Source organism: Podarcis pityusensis (assembly GCF_964106645.2).
Source record: "Podarcis pityusensis genome assembly, chromosome: 2".
Taxonomy (NCBI): Eukaryota; Metazoa; Chordata; class Lepidosauria; order Squamata; family Lacertidae; genus Podarcis; species Podarcis pityusensis.
The window spans coordinates 19,975,704-20,002,556 of NC_138029.1; the positions used below are offsets into that span (position 1 = coordinate 19,975,704).

The 26,853-nt window shown below is 43.6% G+C and overlaps 1 protein-coding gene across 1 annotated transcript; it reads left to right on the forward strand.

The window, feature by feature from the left end:
- Nucleotides 1-26,070, forward strand: DGKE (diacylglycerol kinase epsilon). Its single transcript, XM_080994639.1, has 12 exons — nucleotides 1-88; nucleotides 1,167-2,379; nucleotides 9,686-9,845; nucleotides 11,152-11,271; nucleotides 13,785-13,928; nucleotides 15,493-15,650; nucleotides 17,951-18,002; nucleotides 19,090-19,203; nucleotides 19,363-19,434; nucleotides 20,428-20,555; nucleotides 20,797-20,908; nucleotides 22,026-26,070. The coding sequence occupies exons 2-12, from the start codon at nucleotides 1,919-1,921 to the stop codon at nucleotides 22,218-22,220; spliced, it is 1,716 nt and encodes a 571-aa protein (XP_080850765.1). The 5' UTR covers nucleotides 1-88; nucleotides 1,167-1,918; the 3' UTR covers nucleotides 22,221-26,070.
- Nucleotides 26,071-26,853: the final 783 nt, after the last annotated feature.

A 26,853-nucleotide genomic window follows, 5' to 3' on the forward strand; every position in this document is an offset into this window, starting at 1 on the left:
CCGCCCCTCTCCCGCTCAGAGAGCTCTTCCGCTTCCGGCGCTCATCCCTTGTCTGGCTGCCTCTGCAGAGGGTCCCGTCGAGCTGTCGGTGAGGGACATTGGGGGGGGGATCGGGGGTGGCTGACGGGTCTTGGGGGGACGACCACCAGCAGCAGCAGCAGCAGCAGCAGCAGAATTGCTAGGGCTGTTCGCTGCTGCTTCTGCCTGGAAATGTCCAGGGGCGGTGAATTTGTAGGAGGGGCAGGTGGCCGCCTCAGGTTTATGAAGGGATTTAGCAGCCTCACGGTGTGTTGAGGTGGGGGGGGGGCGGTTCGTTACTGTTATATATATATATATATATGTATATATATGAAATGGAAAAGCCAAGCGATAGGCCTCATTTGCTGGGAAACGAGAGCCGAGTGAGGTGCGCTTTTTTACTTGAAGGTTGGCAGGTTGGTATCTGAAGAAGTGTGCATGCATACAAAAGCTTAAACCAAGACAAGCTTAGTTGGTTTACAGTGGTACCTCGGGTTACAGACGCTTCAGGTTACAGACTCCGCTAACCCAGAAATAGTACCTCGGGTTAAGAACTTTGCTTCAGGATGAGAACAGAAATCGTGCTCCGGCGGCACGGTGCCAGCGGGAGGCCCTATTAGCTAAAGTGGTGCTTCAGGTTAAGAACAGTTTCAGGTTAAGAACAGACCTCCGGAACGAATTAAGTACGTAACCCGAGGTACCACTGTACTGGCTTTCCAAAAGATCAGCACATGCAGAGATGTCTATGCTGTCCTGAATCATAGGGACCACTGTATAAGTTGCTACTGGACAATTTATTTATTTTTTAATTTTTTTTTGACTGCATCAAACCAACACGGCTACCTACCTGAATCTAGGTTGTGTAACGTTTCGTTTCCTTTTATTATATATGTCAGAAGCCGCCCAGAGTGGCTGGGGCAACCCAGTGAGATGGGTGGGGGTACAAAGAATAAAATTATTATCATCATTATTAAGGGTGGAAGGAGGTACCGCAACTGAGCGAGCAGCCACTGTTTTCGTGGAATCGTAGAATTGTAGAGATGAGCCCAAGGGTTGTCTAGTCAGCCCCCTGCAATTCAGGAATATGAAGCATCTGCTGCCCGCCTCCTCAACCCTCAGGCTAACTCAGGTGTTTTTTTAAATTTCAGATGACTTAATCTGGAGCTGCTGCGCCCTTCTGCTGTCCTGCCCTCGTGGACTAGAGTTGGCCCAAGAGGCGCAAGCCTGGCATTAAAAGGGGCGGGGAACCACCTGTGTTGCACCCTGGGTGTGGGTGGGTGTTAAGGGGTAAATTGATTGTTCTTGTGCTTATATGTGTGTAGAGCAAGAAGCAAGGTAGTGATAGTCATAACAAGGAGAGAAACGAGGTGCTGTTGTTTATAGCATGGAAGGCGAAAGTGCTTGACTCTGTTTTGGGAGTTGGCATTTGCTTCTGTGCGTTGGCTTAGTGTTGGGTTTCTGCTATAACAAAGGACAGGTGAGCTATAGCAAGAACGCAGTCACTGTTGTCATGATGGTGTGATGTTGTAAGGGTACATTGATAGGAGAAAAACAAGTTGTGGTGAACTATTTAATAGCACGAGAAATATATGTAGCATTGGAATTACGTAAAGCTAAGTCTTCTGCTTTGTCAGGTATTTTAAGACAAGTGGATATTTGATTTCAAGACACAGATGTTTAAGCCTTTCTTTAGGGGAGCCACAAATAAAAGGAAAAAGTGAGGCTTTGTGCAGTAAGGTCTAATGAGGAAGGAACAGGCAATGTGGTTAACGATGGCAGATTAGGGAAAACTGCTGAAATGAACATGAGCAAATCTATGTTGGGACCTACATGATCAAAACGTGCTCCCTTGTATCAGGTTTAATTTGACACCTAGAGATTGATACTAAATCAATTAAGGATGGAAGGGGTTGAAAGGAACAGCTCCATATTCTCTCCAAGACCGTTTCAAGAATGGAGTCTGGCCTTCTGGACTCTGTGCTCGGTGATGGTTCCCGTACTGATCACCTTGTGGTGCAGCTTTCGGCGATCTCGGAGGCAGGAACTGATGCAGGACATTTTGCGTAAGAGCAAGCACAATTGGCAGGACACAGATCTCTTCAGCCAGCCCACCTATTGCTGCATCTGCTCTCTGCACATCCTTCAGGGAGCTTTCTGCAACTGCTGTGGGCTGTGTGTCGATGAAGAGTGCCTGAAGAAGGCTGACCGGCGTTTCCTCTGCAAGGAAATAATAATGAGGGGTGAAAGCGGCTTCAGGACCTCTATGGTACACCAGTGGATCCGTGGCAACGTCCCTCTGTGCAGCTACTGTGTCGTGTGCAAACAGCAATGCGGTACCCAGCCCAAGCTGTGTGATTACAGGTAATACTGGGAGTACAGTTTATTTATTATTACATTTGTAGCCCAGGTACTCATAAAGTGGCGTACGCTCTTCTCCCCCTTCTGAATTTATCCTTGCAACAACCCTGTGAGGTAGGTTAGGATGAGAGATGGTGATGGCCCAAAGGTGAGCTTCATGGCTGAGTGGGGATTTTAACCCTGGTCTCCCAATCCTAGTCAAACACTTAACTACTACACCACAGATGGGTCACAGTTATGAGACACGGTGGTGGCAGAATGCTTCCCTGTGGGGGTGAGTCATCAGAAATGTGCTCTGCATTTTCTCATTGTGTTCACAGGCTACCTCTAACTTTCCATGAACAAGATGATGAGTACTCTTATCTATGATCTCCGTACCCTGCTGAATGAAGCTATGATTTACAGTATTTCCAAAGACTACAAAGAAAGTAGGCCAAGTAGTGAGGTGTTCTTAGTGAACGCTTTTGAACTTTAGAGCTTCCGTCTCCTGGAGAGCAGTACAACCTGTTCTTACTGGCTTAGGCATTTAATTTAATACTAAAAGTACACAAGAGTCCATTTTAGTAGGTTAAAAAGATATATATATATATATTAAAACACGAAGGGAAGGAAGGGAAGGTATTCATTCTCTTTATTCCACAAGCTGGCCTAATGAAAGCTTGAAAGGCCCCATACCCCTGGTTGCTTATGATGAGCAAATACTTTCTTATAGGTGTACATAGGTTGGCTAGTAACTCTTTTTATGGTCTTTTAGCTTAGTCTGCCAAGCCAGCCTAGTGGGATAAGGATGGCAGATATATCAAACCAAAATAATTACTTAGTAGAATTCTAGAGTCATCTTTGTGTTGTATGTAAGTATAGCAAGTGTGTTTACAAAGCATCATCTTATCTCTTAGTTTGGATGGTGCGGCCAATTGTCAGAGATTATGGGAGTTGTAGTCCACCACAATGTGAAAGACCAAGTATTCCCCATCTTTGCTATAGGGAATGTGACAGGCACATGACAGCTTTTTCCTCTGGCTTTTCTTGACAACCCACCCCTTGGAATCTTCTCTGAAGCCAAAGCCTCTCTTGTTTTCTCACATTTAGTGATGAGTTGAGTGAGAACCGATGTGCCCAAGGGCAGTGTAACTTAAAGTACGATTCTTCTGATGCAACTGAAATGCATCTTTGGATTAGATTGCTGCGTGAAAAATACCAAAGGCAGAAATCCTGGGATGTAAACCACCCCAACTAGTGTGGAAGCCCAGTCCCTAATCTCAATTGCAAGGGAACAAGCTGGTGATTAATATTCATCTATGGTGAGCAAATGGTTCTCTGCACATGCTCAAAGGCTCTGTTTTATTTATTCAGTGATGTTGCGTAACTGAGCCTTGGCCTTGGAAATAGGCCCCTAGGCAAAACTGTAGCAGTCATACATTAATTGGACATTAATACGTTCAAGTTCTTGTGCAATAATTTGGCATCTGTGTGCTAAAATCAGAGTGAAGGTTTATGAATGGAACATTAGGTTCTTAGCCACTGTGTCTTGCTCTGTAGAGTATACAACTGTTGTTCTAGTTTAAAATTGGATTAGCACACAGAGTCCTAAATATAGTGTCCAGGGCTTTTTCAATCTGCTCTCTGAATAGTAAGAGTGAGAATCCCACCTCTTGTCCAGTTATTATAGGCCATTTTGGGGACCTAATTTGGCCCACTGGTCACTTTAATCCGGCTCCAGTGGCAGTTTATTTCCTGGAGTAAAATCCTTAAAAACCTCAACAACTTCAGTCCTAAAAAAAAAGGTCAACAACTTTGGTCGGTCCCCACGGCCCTTCACTTCATCAAATCTGGCCGCCTTTGAAAAAAGTTTGGAAACCACTGTCATTGGCCATAATATGCATCACTCTCAAAGTTATTTCCTAGGGTCTTGGTCTTGCTTGAGTAGTGCACTTTCAAGGTCTGGAATATATAGAACCTAGGGCAGTGTTTTGCAAACATCCTGAACGCATCTCCTCTTTCTGAAGTTTAGCTTTTCTTCCCACCTAACCCTAACCCAGCATGAACATCTCTGTAGCAACTGAGTGGGTCAGAATCCTCGCACACAGACAAACGTGTGTGCATTTCCCGGCTCTGCATGAAGTTTTCTTAACTGTGGCAAAGAGATGTTTAAAAGATTGTTGTATCAAAAGTGCTTCACAATTCTTCTCATTTCTTCATTTCCCCCCAGTTTCTTGCCTGCCTCCAGTCCAGGGTGGATTTGATTTAAATCAAATCAATTTAAATCACTAGACAGTAAGACTTGTGATTTAAATTATTATTTTTACAGAAAGACTCCTTTTTGCTGGTATAATCTTAATATTTACAACCAGATGAAGATTTCGTTTTTGGAATAATAAATTTTCAGAGTAGTTTTTACACTTATATAAAAAATTACTGATTTGGTTATACTGTTAGAAATACATAGACAGATAATGATGAAATTATTGTGAGGTTTAATAAGTTAACTTTATATTTGGACAACTTTTCTGCTGTACTTTATTGGAAGGAGAAAACGAATCATTAGTAACAATTCAAACAATTTATTTAACTAAAAGAATAACATTATAGCATATGTATCCATGTTTGTTAACTGATGTGGTTAAACGATTAAAAAAAAACAGACTGAGTTTAGTACACATGAAAAACTTAAAACAAATCCTGATGAATAGCCTTTGGACTATAATGTAACTTAAATAGAAAACTATCTTTAGAAATATTTTTCCTCCTAAAGCATTTTATTTTAAAAATCTGATTTAAATTTTAAAAAATCAGATATTTATTTATTTATTTATTTATTTATTAAAATCATTGATTTTTATCCACCCTGCTCCAGTCTAACTCACACACACACCCTCCGAATCAAGCCCAGGTCTTGATTGCATAACAGATGCATATGTTTTAATCTCTGCCTTCTGGCACTGTTGAGTTCAACAGTCAGGAAGCGGAGAAAAATGCAAGCTTTTTTCCTGGCCAGGGAAGTGTAAGTGCCAGAGAGAGGTGGGATGAGAGAGGCAGGTAGTTTGCCATCTGGCAGGGGCTAATTGTTCCAGGCAAATGAAATGGCTGAAACAATAGTACGTTAAAATGCAGCGCATTTAATTGCCTTTTTTACTCGTGCATCTCAGTGCCATCGACATAATGCGCTTGGGTTCTTTAGTCACTTTTTCCTTTCTGTTTGTTCAGAAAGTATTTTGGGTCACCGTTCCAACTAAGGGCTCTCAAGGTGACATCACAACTCCCCTGCAATGGTGAGGGCTATAAAATTCTTTTCTTTTGAACTGAAGCATGCATCTCTTTCTAAATTCTGGCAGCAGATGGTAAGGCCCATAAAGGTGCCCTGTTCACCTGGTGGGTCTTATATTGCTGATCTGGCGCTTGGAGGGAACAACATAGTTGATTCTAGGAATTGTTTCTTTTGGATTTTTGAGTGCTTTTTTCACCTTGTGGTTTTTAAGTTACCGGGCCAAACTGCCTCTCAAGCTTTTAGCCAAGCTTGCGTTAAATGTCCTCTTAATAGCTTAGTCTGTTTAGTGTGGATTAAGGACCTCATTCACTCCTATCCTCAATGAATCCCTACTATGTAGTATTTTACAATGTTTAATATTAATAAGTTTGTACCAGAGTACGTTGTGTACCTTTTCCAGCAAGAACATCCAAGGCATTAATATGTCCCCCCCCCCCGCCGCCCCTTCACAGGGGAGGATATTTATGGCTAGTCTCTTTCATCCTATTTGTAGATGTGCCTTTATTAACATGGCAACAGCCAGCATTGCTACCTGGTCATTGTGGACATCTGCATCGAAATTATTATTTGTTGCTCCTGGCAGTTCTTTAGGAGATTATAGCCATCCATCTTTATACAAAACGTGGTTTGGCAGCACCACTGTCAGGCCCAGGATTGTGTGCATTTTCCAGGTGGACCAGGGAGTGAAAGACTTCGGTCAAGTGGAAGTGGTGATCACACCTGTTGTGATGTAGGGTGGTATGCAACTAAGCTTTACTCCGAGTAGACCTATTCAAATTCATGACCGTGGCTAAGTTAGGGCCATTAATTTCAGAGGGTGGAATTCCAGCATTGCACTATTACAGTTTTTCCATCAGTGCAAGACTCTACCTCAATGCACTGTTCTGGGGGTTTTCCTGAACCCCCCTGTCCCCCAAGCTGATTTGGGGGGCAGGGAACAGTGTCAGAAACTGAGATACGAAAGCTAGGAGTTAAATGGCACTTTAAACCTAGGTTATGGGCGCAACAGTGGAATGTCCAGGCGTGCTTTTTTAATAACAGGAATACAAAGCTGAAAATGAATGAACTGCAGCTAAAATATTATGTTCTACGTGGCCTTAGTCCTTCCCCTGTCTTCCCCCCCTCATATTCTTAAGACAGTCTCTTCTCCAGTCTTCAGAGAGTAGCTGGAAGTGGGCAGGCAGAAAAAGATCCTCCTTTCCTTCCACTCTGCAGTTTTAATCCAAAATCTTTGGCGCAGTACTGCGCCCAGAGCTCAGAAACAGCTTGCGCTAATGAAATTCCCTGTCGCAAAATGCACCTAGAACAATGGGAGTTTCAAGCACAGGCAGGGAATCGTGGGAGAAGCCTCTCAGCACTTATGAGAGTCCTATTACCGGCTCTTGCTAGCATAGCTGTTTAGTTGAATCTGGCCGAGTAGGTTTACTCTGAGTAAAACTTAGTGGGATACCACTCACCATGGGCATCTTTTTACTGTAGCTATACCAATACAGTGGTACCTCGGGTTACATACGTTTCAGGTTACAGACTTCGCTAACCCAGAGGGACGCGGGTGGCGCCTAGGACTTGCTCAGCGCCTAGGACTTGCTGATCGCATGGTCGGCGGTTCGAATCCCCGCGGCGGGGTACGCTCCCGTCGTTCGGTCCCAGCGCCTGCCAACCTAGCAGTTCGAAAGCACCCCCGGGTGCAAGTAGATAAATAGGAATCGCTTACCAGCGGGAAGTAAACGGCGTTCCGTGTGCTGCGCTGGCTCGCCAGATGCAGCTTGTCACGCTGGCCACGTGACCCGGAAGTGTCTGCGGACAGCGCTGGCTCCCGGCCTCTAGAGTGAGATGAGCGCACAACCCTAGAGTCTGGCAAGACTGGCCCGTACGGGCAGGGGTACCTTTACCTTTACCTTTATACCAATACAGTGGTACCTCGGGTTACATATGCTTCAGGTTACAGACTCAGCTAACCCAGAAATAGTACCTTGGGTTAAGAACTTTGCTTCAGGATGAGAACAGAAATCATGCTCTGGCGGCACGGCAGCAGCAGGAGGCCCCATTAGCTAAAGTGGTGCTTCAGGTTAAGAACAGTTTCAGGTTAAGAACGGACCTCCAGAACGAATTAAGTACGTAACCAGAGGTACCACTGTAAGCATTTTGTTATTCCAGTTTAAAGGCACAGAGTTGGTACGTAGATTTTTTAAAAATAGCTTGACTATTGCTAGAGATTACCTTATAAGCCTTTCTATTTATACAGCTTATCTGCTTGTTGGTTTTTTGATGTTCATTTTTATAGTGTTCATTACATAGTAATAAAAATCATTTTTTTTAAAAAAAAAAGCCAGTAAAAATAGAATAAAATTGAATAATGCACTGAACTTTCCCTACTTTCCCCTGAACCCCGAAACAATCTCAAAAACGTAGATCTTGTAGTGCTTCCACCCAGTGCTCAGGATTTGACTTGGGCTTGTCTTCAGCGAGAGAGTGTTTTGTAACCGGTGGAAAATACTGTGAGTGCTTTTATATATGTCCTTGCTGGCTGAATCTGGCATGCATCCTTAAGGTGGGGGCACCTCAGAGAGAATAATGCAGAGGTGGGGGAAACAGGTCTCTGGTATATTGGGGCTTTTTGCCCATTAGACTTGATTGTTTACTGCATTTATATACAACTTTTTTGACTCATAGGTGGCTTTTGGTTTAAAATAGAAAATAGGGGCTGCAAAAAATAATAAAACAGGCAAATTGTCTGAGTGTTGTAGCAAATGCTGACCATTAGCTCCAGTCGTGGCCAACTCTGGGGTTGCGGCGCTCATCTTGCTTTATTGGCCAAGGGAGCCAGCGTACAGCTTCCGGGTCATGTGGCCAGCATGACTATATCTCTAGATATAGATATATGAGAGAGAGAGGGAGGGATTGTATAGACATATGGAGGACATTTTTCTAAAAGAGTTGTGGGAGATGGGTATGTCTTGCATACGTCTTGGTTTGCATACGTTTTGGATTACAAACCATTTTGGGGGGATTACGAACAAAAAAATTTTGGAGGCCCCATTGGTGAAAGTGCGCCTTGGGTTATAACCTGTTTTGGTTTACAAACAGATCTCCGGAACGGATTATGATTGTAAACCAGGGTACCACTGTACTTGTTTCATCCTTCAAAATCCATGTAACAACTCGTGAGTTGAGAGAAATAAGGAGGCAGCAGAGATTTTCTTATTTCATGATTGCACCGTGCAAACTGTGGTCCTACCCACTTTTCTTCTTGAGCCTGTTAAAAATGTCTTTCTCAGCAGCTGCCTGGCAAAAAACAAACAAACCAAAAACAAAAAAATTCCTTCCAGTAGCACCTTAAAGACCAACTAAGTTAGTTCTTGGTATGAGCTTTCGTGTGCAAGCACACTTCTTCAGATACACTGAAACAGAAGTTGCCAGATCCTTCTATATAGTGAGAAGGTGGGGAGGGGTATTACTCAGAAGGGTGGTGGGAATGGGTGATTGGCAGATAGCTGAGATGAGCCTGTTGACGACTCTTAACGACTGCAATAGGTCTTACAGGAAAAAGCAAGGGGTGAGAAGGTGAGAAATGGCTTAGTCATGTATAATGAGATAAGAATCCAATGTCTTTGTTCAGGCCAGGTCTCTCCATGGTTTTAAGTTTGGTAATGACATAGGATTCTTATCTCATTATACATGACTAAGCCATTTCTCACCTTCTCACCCCTTGCTTTTTCCTGTAAGACCTATTGCAGTCGTTAAGAGTCGTCAACAGGCTCATCTCAGCTATCTGCCAATCACCCATTCCCACCACCCTTCTGAGTAATACCCCTCCCCACCTTCTCACTATATAGAAGGATCTGGCAACTTCTGTTTCAGTGTATCTGAAGAAGTGTGCTTGCACACGAAAGCTCATACCAAGAACTAACTTAGTTGGTCTTTAAGGTGCTACTGGAAGGAATTTTTTTGTTTTGACTATGGCAGACCAACACGGCTACCTATCTGTAACTGAAACAAAAAACAGTTGCTTGAGTTCCGTCAACCTTATTATTTCCTTTTCAGGTGTGTGTGGTGTCAGCAAACCGTACACGATGAATGTATGCAGAGCGCTTTGAAGAACGGGACATGTGAGCTAGGAGAATTTCGCAGCTTAATTATTCCTCCGTATTACTTATTCAATGTCAGTCAGATGCGAAAAGACAAAAGAGTGGACTATGGCAAGGTAAGCCTTGCTCTAGATCTGCATCAGAGATGGGGAACCTATAGCCCTTCAAAGGATGGAGGAGAACATCATGCAAGTGGGAATTAAAAAAGAAAAACCAGGAAACCATGGTTTCCCCTTTACATCCCAACCAGGGAGTGTTGTTTGTTCCTCTCTGTCTGCTGCTGGCCATGGTTTGATAGAGGGCAACAAATTACAAACACTGGTTTGCACATAATATAAAGCCAAGGCTTCCAGATTTGTTTTATTTTGCTAATACAGTGGTAGGGGGCAGCAAAGCAGGAGCGGTTGGTTTGCTGTTTATTCCAGATAAACCATGCTAACCCAATGTTCGTGGCTCCATTCCATCTGAAGGATTAGGTAATAATCTCACGGAGTTCTTCCATGCTGTAGGAGCTGTTGATCCTTTGAAGATGTCACAGGCATAAAGTTTGCATAAGTCTGCATCAGTGGCGTAGCGTGGGGGGTGCCAGGGGGGCCGGCCGCACCGGGCGCAACATGGGCGGGGGGCGCGCTCGCACTAGCAGCTCTCTGCCCCTACTAAAATCCACGGGTTAGGGAGCCCGCGCTCGCTCGGCTTGGCGAGGAGGTCGCGGAAGGGGGAGAGCGAAGCCTTCTGCCGCGGGCAAAAAAAGGAGAGGAAGCCGGGTGGGCGGGCGGGCGGGCTGGCTGGCGGGGGTCTGGCTGCGCCTGCTGCTGCCGGTGCAGGGCAAGGCAAGCAGAGCGAGGAGGAGAGAGAGGGGAAGGGGGGGGGAAGCAGCTAGGAAACGCTGCGGTGTGGAGGAGGAATCAATTAAGGAGAGAAAGCGAAAAGCCTTGGAGAAAGGGAAAAAAGGAAAGAAAAGAGGCAGCTCCAGGAGAGCGCGGGGGAAAGAGAAGCCTCGCTGCTGCTGCTGCTGCTTGGGAGAGTAAATTACTGTACTTGCCTTGCCCCGGGTTAGGGGGCGCAAATTATTTGCCTTGCCCCGGGTTAGGGGGCGCAAATTACTTGCCTTGCCCCGGGTGCTGATAACCCACGCTACGCCGCTGGTCTGCATAAAATACAGATACACAAATTAGCTTATGTGATTTAGCCCTTAAATATTGTTTGGAAGTGGAAAAAAGTAGTGTTTTGTCTAAACTGCAAAGCTGTTTATTTTGCTGTAGCTTTTTTCTGAAATATTATTCTAAGGTGTTCAGTCTCTCTTTCATAGTTTCAATTAGTTACCTAACAATGAAATAAGAAGGGAAAGAACCGAGTGCTTTTTATCTGCTTCATCACACAGATCAGCATGCAACTACTTACTTGTTTGTTTCTGTTCTGCAGCTAGCAGCCTCCTGTGGGAAAAACTGGACTCCCCTAATCATTCTGGCTAATACTCGGAGTGGAAACAATATGGGGGAAACATTGCTTGGGCAATTTAAGATGTTACTAAACCCAATTCAGGTAATTGTACTGATTCATTGAAATTGTTTTATTGTTGAATGAATCTTATTGCTGAGTGGGGGGGGGGGTGATATATTTTAAATACATTATGCTAAAGACCCTCAGGGTACAATCCCAAACATGCTTTCTAGGGAGTATGCCCCACTGAACACAGTAAGATTTAGCAAAACATGCACAGGACAGCGTAGTGTAGTGGTTAGAGTGTCGCACTAGAACTGAGGAAATATTTTGGGCTGGTTACTGTCTCAGCCTAAATCTACACCATGGCAAGTTTAAAAGGAAGGGAACATGCCCTACTACTTAGCTGCTTGAAGGAACAGCAAGACAAGACCATAGTTATAATAATTATAGCCTGCTTGTTTGCTCAGGAAAACCCTGTTGTCATGTTTTAGAACTAAGCTTAAAGTGTGTTTTGATAAGCCTGATCTTCCTGAAGTAGTACTACAGCCTTGCAAATCAATTCACAAAAGTTTTAGCCTACAGCTTTTTTAGCAGCGAATTTTGCTGTATATGTGTGGCTTTAAAAACAACAACTGGAAGTTCTACTTAAAGAAAATGGAAACTAGGGTGTGGGTCATAGGAAGTAAATGTTTAATTTTTAAAAAATCTTGATGCAACTTGAAACAGGCATGAGAAATTATGGGCTGGGGGGGGTGAGGTGTTTGTATCATTGCATAGGAGCCTTTCATTACAGATTCCTTTTCACAAATTGTAAATGACCAAAAACAAAACATAGAATCCTTCTTACCCGACCTCCCCAGAATAAAAACCCCTGGCTCTTGTTTACAAAAAACAGCAACCATGCAGTGCTGTGCAGGTGAACATTTACATCTCCTCTCTCTTCTGCCAGCTTAAGCCAGAGTTCTCTAGAAAGAATTTTTTGTTGGCTGGGCTTGACCTTAGAATGTGTGAAGAAAGAGGATCTCTGAAAAGGTTCCTTTCCCCCTTCTTACTTTTAGTACATCAAGTAGCCACAAACAATTCTGCATAACCCTCACACAAACACACTTTCTAAGCTGTTTTGTCTTAAGGCTTTTGCTGCAAAAACTGCAGGTGCCTTAAAACCATTTCTTGGGTTCTTAGGCTTCTGCTTCAAGACAAGGAAAAGGTAAACAGGATGGGGCTTGTGCGGGAAGGTAGACACTTTCTATCCAAAGATGGACAAAATTCACAGGATGTACATATTCACAGAGCATACACCATCTTCTGACCTGGGTCTTAATTAGGCTTGCCATATTTCAAAAAGTAAAAACCAGGACACCCTTTTTTTAGGAAGAGCCCAAAATTACTGAGCTTTTTTTAATGGAAATGCAACAAAAAACCACCCAGATTTTCCAGTTTACTTGCTGAATATCCAGGATAAACTGCTGCCTTCCGGAAATCCCCGCCCAGGACGTCGCTTCCACCTTTGAAATCCTGGTAATATCTGGGAAATCCCAGGCATATGGCAGCCCTGTCTTGATCTGTTGAATTGGTTCTGTGGACATAGGGTGGTCCTTGCTTATCATTTGTGGCCAGGGGCAACACAACGACTCCCTCCCCTTAAACGTGTTGTGCTGTTTTGTGACCTTCCGTTGCCAGTTGTTATGGAGTTCCTGTGCTTTCCTGCTGATCAGGCTGTGTGCACAGCAGGATTTAATCAAATGTGCTACACGGCAGCAAACGTATCTCCTACGAAAAAAAGAGCGCAGCACATTGTTGTGTTTACTCTTACAGATTGGACACTGCACAGTTGTTTTGTGCAAGCCTTTTGCACTATGGTTACACTGCACATGGAGAAAGGCCCTTCTTGTTTCTCCGTTTTAAATTGGTCAGGAATGTTAAGTGTGTTTTTAGAGGAGGAGGAGGAATGGGTGCTGGTTTTTTCCCTCTCTCTGCGTTGTGTATTTTCTTTCTTCGTTGTTTGTTTCAAAGCCGCACTAAAATAACCCACTTGCTTTTGGAAACACTTGCAGCGTTCTCCCTACGTTTTGTGCCTTGAACTCAACTGGGCAATGGCACAGGATGCTATGACAGGAGCCTTTTGTTCCTTAAGTTTCCTGTTTAATTTTTTTAGTTCTCTTCCTCCCAAATCTCAAATGAGTTTTTAAATCTAGGGGAGCCAGGCTTTTGAAATTCTCTGTGCAAACAGGCTGTGTCGCAAATAGCCTCAAAGCGTAACACACCTAACGTATTCAATGATATCTTATCTCGCTTGTAAAGACAAGGCAGAAAATCATCGCTATATAGATGGAAATTCTCTTTAGGCACAATTAGATTGTAGTGTATCAGTGCATCGTTTTGCTGTTTGCTTTCTTATCATAGTGACAATATTTGACCTTTGAAGTAAAATATTTCTGACTGCCATTTTAGGAATAAGCTCCTTTTTAAAAGTTACAAACTAATAATAATAAACCTGTCTCTTATTTTGTATCTAATTTCAAGTCTTAAAAGGTATACCACTCTGGTATTTTGTATGTTTGGTGGTTTATAAATCCTTGCCGTTAAACAAATAAATTCTATTTAATTTCCAGATTTTTGAACTAACCAAAACAACACCTGCAAAAGCACTGCAGCTCTGCACTTGGTTGCCTTGCAATTCTGCTAGAGTACTTGTCTGTGGTGGAGATGGCACCGTGGGCTGGGTCTTGGATGCGATTGATGACATGAAGATCAAGGTATGGTGTCCCAAAGTGACTTGGCAACCCACTGATTTCTTTGCACTCCCATCTGTGCCAGGTTCACCTGACCCAGTAAAGGTAAAGGGACCCCTGACCATTAGGTCCAGTCGTGGCCGACTCTGGGGTTGCGGCGCTCATCTCGCTTTATTGGCTAAGGGAGCCGGCGTACAGCTTCCGGGTCATGTGGCCAGCATGACTAAGTTCTGCTCTGGCGAACCAGAGCAGCACACGGAAAAGCCGTTTACCTTCCCGCCGGAGCGGTATCTATTTATCTACTTGCACTTTGACGTGCTTTCGAACTGCTAGGTTGGCAGGAGCAGGGACCGAGCAACGGGAGCTCACCCCATCACGGGGATTTGAACCGCCGACCTTCTGATCGGCAAGTCCTAGGCACAGTGGCTTAACCCACAGCGCCACCCGCGTCCCTACCTGACCCAGTACTGCAGGCCAAACAACCCATGTCGTCACTTTACTATATGCTCCCGGAGTAACTTTAATCTGCCTCTTTTTTTCCTTTTTACCAGGAGTACCATTTAAAACTTTTAGGGGGGGGGGGGGAGAGACTGTTCTCAGCAACGCGTAGCCTTGGATTTCTCCAAACCTTTAATGGCACAAAGGCCATTTATAAGATCATAAAATTATAAATGAATTCATTAAAAATAAGTGAAAAGTGCTTATTCCGGAGAGCATTTATGAAGGCTACCTTTTCATATTTCTAAATAGGACTGTCATAGATCATTGCCAAAGGTGCCATAAGTAGTCAGCCCTCCTCTCTCCCCACCCATATGTTGTGCATGGGCACATTTAATTGTTCCACAACCCTTGCTCTGTGCTTCTAACACACAGTTTCCCAAAATGGCACCCTGTCATTTTTCCTGTTTCATTCTTCACTACTGCAAATTTTGCTACTGCTTGATTTTTTCCAACAAAGAACTGCCTGCTTTTAGGTGCATTTGGTTGCTGGTGTGGTTTTAGTTCTGCTATTTTTTTTAGGGCATTGTTTTTATTTTGTGACAATTACCTTTTTCGTGACTGGAAAGGGTGTTTCGTTGGGCGTTATTGTCGGGTGATCAGTTCCAATGTAACTGATCTCAAAGGTGGTTATAATACTTCACTTGTTTTCCCCACCTCAAAGACTATCATAGCTTTGGAAGCAGGTTACAGACACCCCAAGGAACCCCGTTTTTCCATTTGAGAATCCCTGTTTATATAGGTTTCTTACAAGCAGCTGATTTCAGGCTCCCATCCTTCATTATTATTATTATTATTATTATTATTATTATTATTCCGGTCTGGTCTCTCTCTATTTGTTGGTATCTAAAATATACATTTAAAGGTAGAGAAGAGGAAAGTTACATACCCTTTCCTTTGATTAGTATTATAATTTTGTCATCTGCTCTCTTTAGCCTTCCACCTGTAACATTGAATAGTAATTTTTGAACCTGATTTCCAGTTAATGGTGTTTTTAGGCAGTCTTTTATATTCTGGGATTAAATTTGAGAAGTTGCCAACCATGTAAAATCAAGAGCCTTAATGCTGAATCAATACTTCTGTTTGGCAGGGCCAAGAGCGCTACATCCCACAGGTTGCGATCTTACCCTTGGGAACAGGAAATGATCTGTCAAATACACTGGGCTGGGGGGCTGGCTATGCCGGAGAGATCCCCGTGGAGCAGATTCTGCGCAACGTGATGGATGCTGATGGAATCAAGCTGGATAGGTGAGCTTCCAAGCAAGCCATCTCTAAGATCCTTGCTTGTTCCTCCCACCCTCTAACCTCTCTAAAATATCACTATAGGGGAACTGATACATTGAGTTTTGACATCTGTCCTCAGTTCTGTGCATTGCTACAGCTCTGTTTCAATGCCTGCCTGAATCATATCTAGTTCGAAATGTTATAGTGGTGTGAGTAGTTATGATTAATTTAATTTAACCAAAAAAGATTAAACCCAGGGGTGAGTGGGGAGGGCGGTCCAATTAAAAGGGGGAAATGGTTAGAGGTCACATAGGAAGCAGCTGTACATGGAAGCAAAGCCCATGGTGATTAGAGATCAGGGAGCCCTTCAATAAGCTGCTTTGCAGAAAGTGAATGTCTCATTTTTAATCCAAATGCGGGCAAGTACAAGCGGAGCATTTCCAGTTTATAAAACTGCAGCAGGATTTCAATGGGTTTAGGTACTGGGGGCGCCATGGCATACGCTATCTGTTTTTATTTCTTTATATAAAATTTGTTCTCTTGTACACGCTTTCGAGGCTTTGAGATGTTAGGTGGTCTCTAAATGGAATCACAGAATTGTAGAGTTGGAAAGGGACCCCAAGGCTAATGGTCCAGTCCAACCCCCTGCAATGCAGGAACCTTGCCTAATTTGGGGCTCAAAATCCACAACCCTGAGATTAAGAGTCTCACGCTCAACCGACTGAAATATCCAGGGGTCATTTTGTGTTTGGCAACATGCACCTTCCATTCATAGGAAATGCTACCATGCCCATTTGCTCCATGGTAAGCACCATGCATACATTGGCCTTCTTTACAAATAGATGTGCACTGCAGCCTTCATACACACACACACACATAGATTTAGCTAAAGTAACTTGTACACACAACAGGACCCTCAAGATGACCTATACTCAATAGAGGTTTTTTAAAAAAACCACAATATGTAGTAAGGCAGAACCCATGTTTCTTTGTGGCTGTTACAGTCTAGAATAGGGTTGCCATATTTCAAGAAGTAAAAATCCAGACGCAACAAGTTGTTTGAGCTTTTTTTTGGAAAATTGCCCAAAGAACGTTGTAGGACCATGGTTCAAGAGGTTTGCACTAGTGATGGGAAATGGTCGTTCTCATGTAGGTAGCTGAGCACAGTTAGTTCCAGGAGGGGAAGAAAAAGCTGCAAAATAATGATGTTGTCCATCGCACTGTGTATAAATGTGGGTTTTCCTTGCCCTTTGAGGGATTGATGTGGTAATGTTGTCCATTTCTATAAAGTCTTAAATAGAAATTTTTTGTAAATAAGGGTTGTGCTCCAGGATACCTTGTTTCCGACGAAGAAAGGCTAGCCTAACCCCACTCATATGCAGGCACGATGAACACAGTTACAGCACAGTCCTACACATGTCTTGAAAGCAGTAGGACTTGCTTCAAATTAAGTTGGGTTTGGACTGCAGCCCTGGTCCTGAAGCCTTATTTTGAAGGACTTGCTCAGCAACTGTCATGATTCCTAAAAGCATAATGTTCAAAAGGGGTTGTTTTATTTTTTTCCTAATGTCAGTTTCAACGTGTCAGGCAAGTAGAGCCAAGTTGCCATCTCTGCCACGTTGCATGTTCCTTTATTTGGCATTTTGACATGCCGCCTGAGGCTTGTTTTGTGGGATGTGAAACCCCTAGCAGTCAAGTACAACATTCCTAGAGTGGACATGCTAGGGAATGCTTTGTTCCAGCCAGGAGAAAACTTCCTGTTTCCTCCTGAGCTGTGACAAACTTCTTCTGCATGTGACTCGAGGCGTGTGTGTGTGTGTGTGTGTGTGTCGCCTAACCTGGGCACAGCTCCTTCTTTTGCTCTCTTCTCCATTTTGCTTTTCCATGTGTTTGCAGAAGTGACTACCTGTTCACAGTCACTTAGGCACTAACTCCCTTATGGGATAGTTCCACATGTGTATATAGTTTTGTAACCTAAGTCTGCCTTCAGGGATCCAACTGTGAACTGAATGATTGTGAGTAAACTACTTTTATATTGACTTTAATAAAACTGTTGTGTCTGTTCTTTTTATGAGGGAGTAGAAGGGATCTTACCAGGAATCTTATATTGGGAGGCTCAGACGAGCCTAAAACAAGCAAACCGCTGTACGTTTAAATGGGAATGTTACACTGTTAAGATATAGAACTTGCTAATGCAAGTTAGGAAAGATATCATTAAACAATATATCCTCTCCTGCATCCCTGAACATGCCCACATGCTTGAGAATTTGGCTTTGAAATGCAAACAAAAATGTACAATCTGCGCCTTTTCTCCCCTTCTGTAGGTGGAAGGTTCAGGTAACAAACAAAGGATACTACAACTTAAGGAAGCTTAAGGTACGATTTGGAAATGTGTGCATGTATTTAATCGCTCTAAGCCTGGGGAGGACAAAAAATGCTGCTTGGTCACCAATGGACACCTTCTGGCACTGAAACATCTTGGTCCTATGGGTTGCTGGGATTTTTGGAAAGAACAGAGGACTAGTAAAATTGTGGATCCAGTAAGCTGCTGCTTCATCAATCATGGTTCCTCAGGACTTCTGGATTCAGCTTAGTTATACCCTCCAGGGGTGGGACTGCATGGGGCTGTGTGAAGGGAGATTTTTGTTCCATATACTACCACCTTCCAGTGAGTGGATCAGGGGTTCGGACAGCTGCCTAAATCACATTGTACAGTGATACCTTGGTTGTCGAATGGCTTGGCTCCCAAACAAATCAGCTCCTGAACACCGCAAACCTGGAAGTGAGTGTTCCAGTTTGCAGACGTTTTTCGGAAACCGAACTTCCGACGTGGCTTCCGATTGAGTGCAGGAAGCTCCTGCAGCCAATCAGAAGCCACACCTTGATTTCTGAATGGTTCTGGGAGTCAAACGGACTCCTGGAATAGATTAAGTTTGACATCCAAGGTAGCACTGTATAAATTTTTCTACAAACATAGAAAACTTTAAAAAATAAAATAAATCTGTTAAAGCAACAGTTTTATGAGTGGGATCTACTTCTGAGCAAGATCAGGCTGCACAACACAGAAGCTAAGGTAAAGGGACCCTTGACCATTAGGTCCAGTCGCGGACGACTCTGGGGTTGCGGCGCTCATCTCGCTTTATTGGCCGAGGGAGCCGGCATACAGCTCATGTGGCCAGCACGACTAAGCCGCTTCTGGCAAACCAGAGCAGCGCATTGAAACGCTGTTTACCTTCCCGCTTTTACCTATTTATCTACTTGCACTTTGACGTGCTTTCGAACTGCTAGGTTGGCAGGAGCAGGGACCGAGCAACGGGAGCTCACCCCGTCGTGGGGATTCGAACTGCCGACCTTCTGATTGGCAAGCCCTGGGCTCTGTGGTTTAACCCACAGCGCCACCCGCGTCCCTAACACAGAAGAAGCCAAGTGCTAAAACTGTTGATGCTTCTCCCTCTTCTTGCAGGTCTTCACAATGAACAACTACTTTTCCACGGGTCCAGATGCCCTCATGGCTTTAAACTTTCACACACATCGTGAGAAGTCTCCCTCTCTCTTTTCCAGTAGGATTATTAACAAGGTACGTCGGGTAAAACCAAAGCTTGTTTTAATACCTACCTTTTCAGAACCCTAACATTTAATTTAAAAAATCTCCAAAAGAAGTTGTGGTAGCAAAAGTAAAAGCTCCTCTGTGTGCAGGCTTTCTTTTTCACAACAGTCTTTCTTTCTTTCTTTGCAGGCGGTATATTTTTTCTATGGGACCAAAGATTGCTTAGTACAGGAGTGTAAGGATTTGAACAAAAAGATTGAGGTAAGATGGTTGTTTCCTCCTCGTCATACTTAGTTTATTTTGTAGTAGAGCTGGGCAGAGAAACCATCTCAGAGATAATAAATCCAAAATGCTCTTGGAGAGCAAAAATGATTGACCAGTTCAGATGGGAATCGGAGGTTTGTGGTGGGCTTCGGCCAATAATGGGATTATTTGGCTTGGCCTCATTCCCCATAGTCTTCTCACTTTTATTGAGCTAAAAAAAGGAGGTTATCTTGAAACCCTCAGAACTCTTCTGTGTAAAATGGCAGCATGCCTCACTTAGAGTCCCTTCCTGACATACCCAAAAGTCTAGCTTTGAATTTGCTCTTGCCAATGTCTTCTTTTCTTCTTCTCTGGCAATCACTCGTAGTTGAGTAAGAGTGTCTTCCATAAACACGGTTTTAAAAGTGACTCTGTAAGTGACTGTGGAGGCCAATTCTGGATCCACACGTCCTTCCACAGTGGGGACATAGGTTTCTGGGTTGGAGTCGATCACGGTGAGGGTTTGCCAAGCGTGCTTTCCTCTTAGCACGTTTCTCCCTTTTGTCCTGAGTTTGAGCGTCTTCAAAACCCATGACACCTTTGGTAAAGGCTGTTCTCCAATTGGAGCGCTCGCAGGCCAGTGTTTCCCAGTTGTCAGTGTTTATACTACATTTTTAAAGATTTGCCTTGAGAGAGTCTTTGAACCTCTTTTGTTAACCACCAGTATTAGACTTTCCATTTTTAAGTTCGGAGTAGAATAGTTGTTTTGGAAGGCGATCATCAGGCATCCGCACAACATGACCAGTCCAACGAAGTTGATGTTGAAGAATCATCGCTTCAACACTGGTGATCTTTGCTTCTTCCAATACACTGGCGTTAGTTCACCTGTCTTCCGAAGTGATGTGTAAAAATTTTCAGAGACACCGTTGATGGAATCTTTCGAGGAGTTGGTGATGGCGTCTCTCTCTTGCCAATGTAACTTGCTAACAATCTGTTGTATCTCTTTTAAAGCTAGAGTTGGATGGAGAGAGAATTGATTTGCCCAGCTTGGAAGGCATCATAGTTCTGAATATCGCCTACTGGGGAGGCGGCTGTAGACTGTGGGAAGGAATGGGGGATGAACTTTACCCTCCGGCAAGGTAGGAGTATAAACTTTTTGTACATGATCTGTGTGCATTTGGTAAAGGTTTTGGGGCCCGTGTATCCAGGGGTTTGCTCACTGTGTGGGGACTTGTAGAATTGTTTTGCAGCATCATACGTACTGGACTACTGAAGCAGCAGAAACATTCTGAAGCAGAATGTCTGAAGTGTTCTTCTATGATGAGTTGTGTTTAAAGTTGTGCTTATAATGGTAAGAAGCTCCCCTTTTCTCTCTCTTAGGCATGATGATGGGCTGCTGGAAGTTGTCGGAGTCAATGGCTCTTTTCACTGCGCTCAGATTCAAGTGAAGCTCGCAAATCCCATTCGGCTGGGACAGGCCCACACTGTGAGGGTAGGTGATAATTTCGGGGTGTGCCTCCAGGGCTGCTTTCCATGCTCTTGGTTCAGCCTTCTGGCACTGAGCCTGGTAGTACAAGCAGCAGGTACCTTGTCTCCATCTTCATTTGGAAGCTAATCCTCAGGTTGTTATGAGGGCCACACATATCTTGTGGATTCCAAAGTCACTTCAGTCTGTTGTGTGGACAGACTGACCAAGGCAGAGGAGGACCTTCAGGAGGATGCTGTGTGACTGCATTGTATCTTTAAAATAAGTGCTAGGCATGTGCTTTTGACTGGTGGTTTCGTTAACTTTTGGCTAACCAGCCTGGTACTTTTTTTTCTGCAGCAGGCAGTCAGCAGAGTTAGTGCCACTTAATTTTACTGGGGCATTGGTAGCGTTACACCCCAAATAGTGGCTTCAGAGCAACCTGTTCAGTTTCAAGTGACATTCTAGGAAACTTACGAACCATACATAGGGAAATGCTCTCTGCATAATCTACAGTCTTGGGGGTTGATTTGAAAAATGGGGTGGTTGCTTACTTGTTTATTAAATCTACTATTTTTAGACACACACACACACACCCCCGTTTCATCTGGAGAAGCTAGGGCAGGTTGCAATTCAACTTAAAAACATAAAATACATCCAAAATATCTTTTACTCGTGGATTTCTAGCCTGCCCTGTCTCAGGGGGTGGGGACCACTAATGGCCTTTAACAAATGCTGTGGGTTTTGCTGTTGTGAAAGAAGCTCAAGTAGCATGAAAGGAAGAATAGGGAAGGAAGGAAACAGGAATCCCCTTTAATTATCTGTGTGTAGCTCTGCTGGTTTGAGCCAAGGAAGTCTCCTTTTTCCACCAGTCTAAACAGTCTTGAGTTGAATGGCTAGTTGCCTCCTTCCTCCCCTCAAGCCCCCTTTTTAACTCCTCTTTTCCCATTAAATGCCAGTGAAGTTTATTTTTTTGCCCCCAAACTTTCTCTTGCCATTTAATAAATGCCATGAGCTGATCTGCTACAGACATTAAGCATCCTGCCCTAGTTCAGTTGCCTGGCCTGACACGGCTTTCAGGTTTTGCCGTCTCTGCAGTGGTTTGACTTTGCTTCTTTTTCTTTACGTGCCTTCCCAATTCCAGTTAATCTTGAAGAATTCAAAGATGCCAATGCAGGTGGACGGAGAACCCTGGGCACAAGGCCCTTGCACTGTCACCATTACGCACAAGACGCATGCGCTGATGCTCTATCACTCAGGGGAACAGACAGACGACGACGACGTGTCCAGCATATCCGAACAAGAACTTGCCAAGGATCAGACAGATGAAGATACCTAGGTCTGGGCCAAGTTTTTGGCATGCTAAAAATGGTAACTCCAGCTTGGCTTTGGCTGAAAAGCTTAGCACTAAATATTCCGTCTCCAGTAAACCTCTTAATGCCATGCCAATCTCTGTACTTACAACTGGCACAGGAGTAACTAAGCCATGCTTTTAGTGAGATAGCGATATAGATATATATAAAAGCTGAACCAGGCTTAAATTCAGCAAGCACTTTTACTCTGGTTTATAGTATCAAGCTGAAGTGGATGGGGGGGGGGGAACTTTCATGGTTACACTGACTGCTCTGCAGACTGAATGCCTTCTTCTGTCGGCTTTCTTTCAGAGTTTGTGTATAGTCCTATGGACTAGCTGCTGGTGTCTGTGATGTCTAATTGTGTAGATTTGAAGAGCATGAAGAAATGTCGTTTGGGGACATGTTGGCTCAGTGCTGATAGGCCCCTGTCTGATCACTTGAGAACCCTGTGGACTCAAGTTCTCCTTTTCCATCCCATTTTTTCTCATGAATTCCCCCTTCCCTTCCCTCCTCCTTCTCCTTTGAGCCAACCCTGGTGCTAAGTCATATCAGCACCAGGGTTTTCGCTACCCGTGGTTAGCTTTGAAAATGAAAGTGAATAGGGAATTTGTGCGTGAGTGAAGTATGATGAACCACAGGACACTCTCGATGGGGCAAGTGCTATGTCTGCACCAGACCATGACTAGCTTCATTTTCAATAATAGAATCACAGCACCAGATGTTATTTGACTTGCACTTAGTGTTGCTAGGCCTCATAGATATTTAAAAACCATTGCATATCACAGCACTTGATATTATTACCTTCTTAGGTGCTGAACAGAGAGAGTTCCTGAACAGTATGTTGCTCACCTAACCAGTCAAGACCTGATAGATACTTATGATTCTGGTTTTCAAAGAAGAGTATTCATTTGACCAGTATGTAACGCTTCCTTCCTCACTGGTTGATCAGAGATTAAATGTGTTAGATCCCTGAATTATACAAGACAATAGCAACAGATATTCTAGATGATACTGTCCAGTGCAACTGTAGTCTTGTTTTCAGGGAAACAGATTTGCAAAATTCAGTAACCAAAGCTTCGCCACCTGACTGGCAGTCCCAGTACTTGTAATTTTAAATTTCAAAGAATTCCTAAATGGCCTGTGAACGATGCACTGATTCCGGTCAGACCAGTTTGAAAGAGGAACTCAAATGAGAACATATTATCCACTATCTCCGAGTCCAATCCCAAATTGCCTTCTGTTTGCAGAAGGGACTGCAATCCAGCAGGGACTCCTGATGGAAAAAGAGGGGGAGGCAAGTTTCAATTATTTTCCCCTCACTGTTCCAGGGTGTCCCCTAACCTTCCAAAGTAGATTTTCAGGAGGCTGTAAATTGAAACAGGAATTGGTGGAAATCACTCTTGCCACTGGGAAGCACGCTCCATGTCTGCTTAGCTTACAGATACGTTTTTGTTTTTTTCTTGCTGTTCACAAATCCCACTGAAACAAACCAAAGTAGTACAAGGATAGAAATTCCTCCTTGTTTTAGTGAGGCTTGTGGAGGGATACATTCCTGGCATGTTATGCCCTTGGTCTTAACACTGAATTATTCTTTCCCCCTTAGGAAAGATTCCCAACTCCATGTGTATGTGTGGTAGTACTTTTAAGAGACTGTTTAGTAATGCACGTTATTCACTTGGGTAGTATAATTACAAGTTTTAGAAACACTAGCTTGTATAGCTTAAATTAAGAGTGCCCCCATGCTCATTTTGAGCAAAGGAAAAATACGTCTAGAAATCAGGCAAGTTTCAATATTGGTGATATAGTTTAATAGTCTTGGGCTGGAGCGGACTATGTAAGTTGACAGACCAAATATTATCCGTTGAAGTCAGGGTGGTTGTGTGTTTGTTTTTGTGTTAAACCTTTTTCCACTGGACTGATTTTGACAGTCAACTAGTTGTATTCTTAAGCTATTTGTAGCGTTAGCAGCGTGCTTGAAGGTCCATTTGAATCCATGTATGTCTTCCGTTGCACAAGACAGTTCCCAAATATGCATTGAACGAGTAAGTTGTGTTATTGAGAGAAATACACGCCAGTGATTGCCAGGACTTCATGGCCGGGGTATCATTGCTGTAGGACTTCTTGGTCGGCACTAGTCTCTTGATAACCATGTCCAAGCATCTGTTCTATGGGGAACATCACTGCTCAACGAAGACAAAAGGGGCCTTCAATCACCACCTGTACCTCGTTGAAAATTGTTACAAATTCTTGTGTACCTTCTTAGCTGATAAGAACAGCAAAGAGGTATATGAAAAGTCATTATCTGTGTCCTCAAAGCACTTGACCAAGAAACAGATTCCGAGCTGCTAGGTGGATGTTAATAGAGACCTAACCATTCGATTTCTGTTCTTATTTATTTGAATGATTCCTATGTAAGTGCTATGCTCTGATTTTGAGTGTCCTAGTGTTTACATAGTAGGCATCTCCGCAAGTGGATTCCGGAAAGAATCTGCTGAATATGCTTTACCGTTTCCTACTGAAGAATGTATTATTAGTTCAGCACCTTGGAGAGGTAGCAACGCACTTTCACCTTTATTCTTCTGTTACCTGGACCACTTCATTCTGCCAGGACTGCAAGGACATTCCTGCTTTGAGTTGCTTCCTGTGCCATCGTACTATTCATCTAGCTATCAAGGGGCCAATCTGAGCAGCTGTTGGGCTCTGTAGGATAGGATTGTAACACTCTCTCGTTCTGGTTGATGCATTCTCAGACCACCAGGAATCTTCCAGGTGGGGTGGGCCCTTCTACTATACGATGCAGTTATAAGCAGGCTTCTCCAGTTTGTGAAATCTTACATTTGTCACGCTCTCTCCTGTTTCCATGCTTAATTCCTGTACTCCTCATTACGTCAAAACAACAGTGAGAGGTGCAAGGACATGCCTACTGCAAATAGAGGATTTCTCAGGCTGTTGGGTGTGTGAGCTGGTTTTAGTGTGTTCATGTGACGCTCCAGTTTGGTTTCAATATTTGTTCCTGTAAATCATCTAGGGAACACACCCTTGAGAGGAAATATCTTAATTACTTGAACAAAATTCAACGGACTTGGCAACTCCCTCAAACAGTGCAGTTGATCAGTTATCCAAAAGGGGGTGCTCAGCCACTGAGTTACAGCTCTAACATGAGCTGTGGTTTCCCCACTCAAGTAGTTTACATTATGAGTAGATTTGTAAGAATCTCTTGTTGTTTAACACTTCCTGATCTGCTGCTGCTGCTGCTACTAACCACCCAGAGTGGCTGGGACAACCCAGTCAGATGGGTGGGTACAAATAATAAAATTATTATAACCTGGAATGAACAGTTATTGCATTGTAGATGTGGCAAGCTGTGTGGAATGCCCATATCACACAGACTTTCCATTTCATTCAGGTGATCTATTTGCCCTGGCAGCTTTTCGCACCACTATGGTGCAGTGACCACTTGGATGTGTGGCTGTCTGGAGGGTGTGATGAGTGGATAAGCCCTTGGCTGCTGCTCTCAAATTGTTACGTGCAAATTTCCTCTTCATGAGTGACTAGATATAAGGCAGAAGCAGCTACCAAGAAGATTGCCACCCCTTGCTTCTGTCATGGCACTGGGAGTATACAGTATAGTAAATATCTTGGAGCAAAGTTCTCCAAAACCATTGGCAATACTTAAGTAGCTTCAGCCTCTCTAACTAGCAAGAGTGAAATGAATTAAAAGTTACTGCTCCCTGGCTAGTGGAACTTTACAAACTGGTTTTGGATAAGACTCAGAAGAGCAAACAGACGCACATGGTCTTGCTTTTCTAGAACTCTATAAGGAAGTGTTTTTTTTAAGGAAATTGTTGGATTGTGTGAAATACTTTGCTACTGAAATAAAGCGATTGAAGCACTGATGTCTGGATACTTTTCGAGTTTATTCTTTTTAGAATAATTTGTATGATCTTTTATCATCTGCTGCTTAATGTCATCGTGAGAACCTAGGCCAATGAGAAATGTAGATCTGTCTGTTGTCTGAGCTTATATGGTCTGCAACAGCTAAAATAGTCCCCTTTAACTTTTAAGTCAAAGTCCACCTTATGTCTGAGTACTTTACATAGCTTTCCACCCCTCGCCCCAAGAAAAAAAAAGGGTGGTATCTTATTTGTAGTGAAATTAGGGCTGGTTGTGATGGTGACTTCCCTGGCGCATCTCAAGGCAAAAAGCTGGGAGGCGAAAACCAGGAGTCCTCTGCGTACTGGTCAGAAGTAAATCTGCTGCACAGAACTTGGGAAGATTCCCCCAAGTGATCCACAAGTTCAGAGTACCAGCCTCACAGCTCACTTGTGAGAAAGTGTCGCGCATTTCTAGCCATTTCGAATGCTGGAAGGCACTCAAATTCAGAAGTTAGTGTTGTGGTGCATGTAGAGAGCAGCTTATGCGCAGGGTGCCTCATTCGAGAGAATGAGAAGTCAGCAGATATCTGAGCACAGGGATGCGTGTTTGGGTGTTGATGCAAATGAGGAGCCTGTTGCAGGTAAGAAGACTTGAGGTGCTCCCTTGGAGCTGCTGCTTCTGATTCAGATTTGCTGCATTAGTTTTTACACACTGAGCGAAGCGGTGTGCTTTGGTTATAGA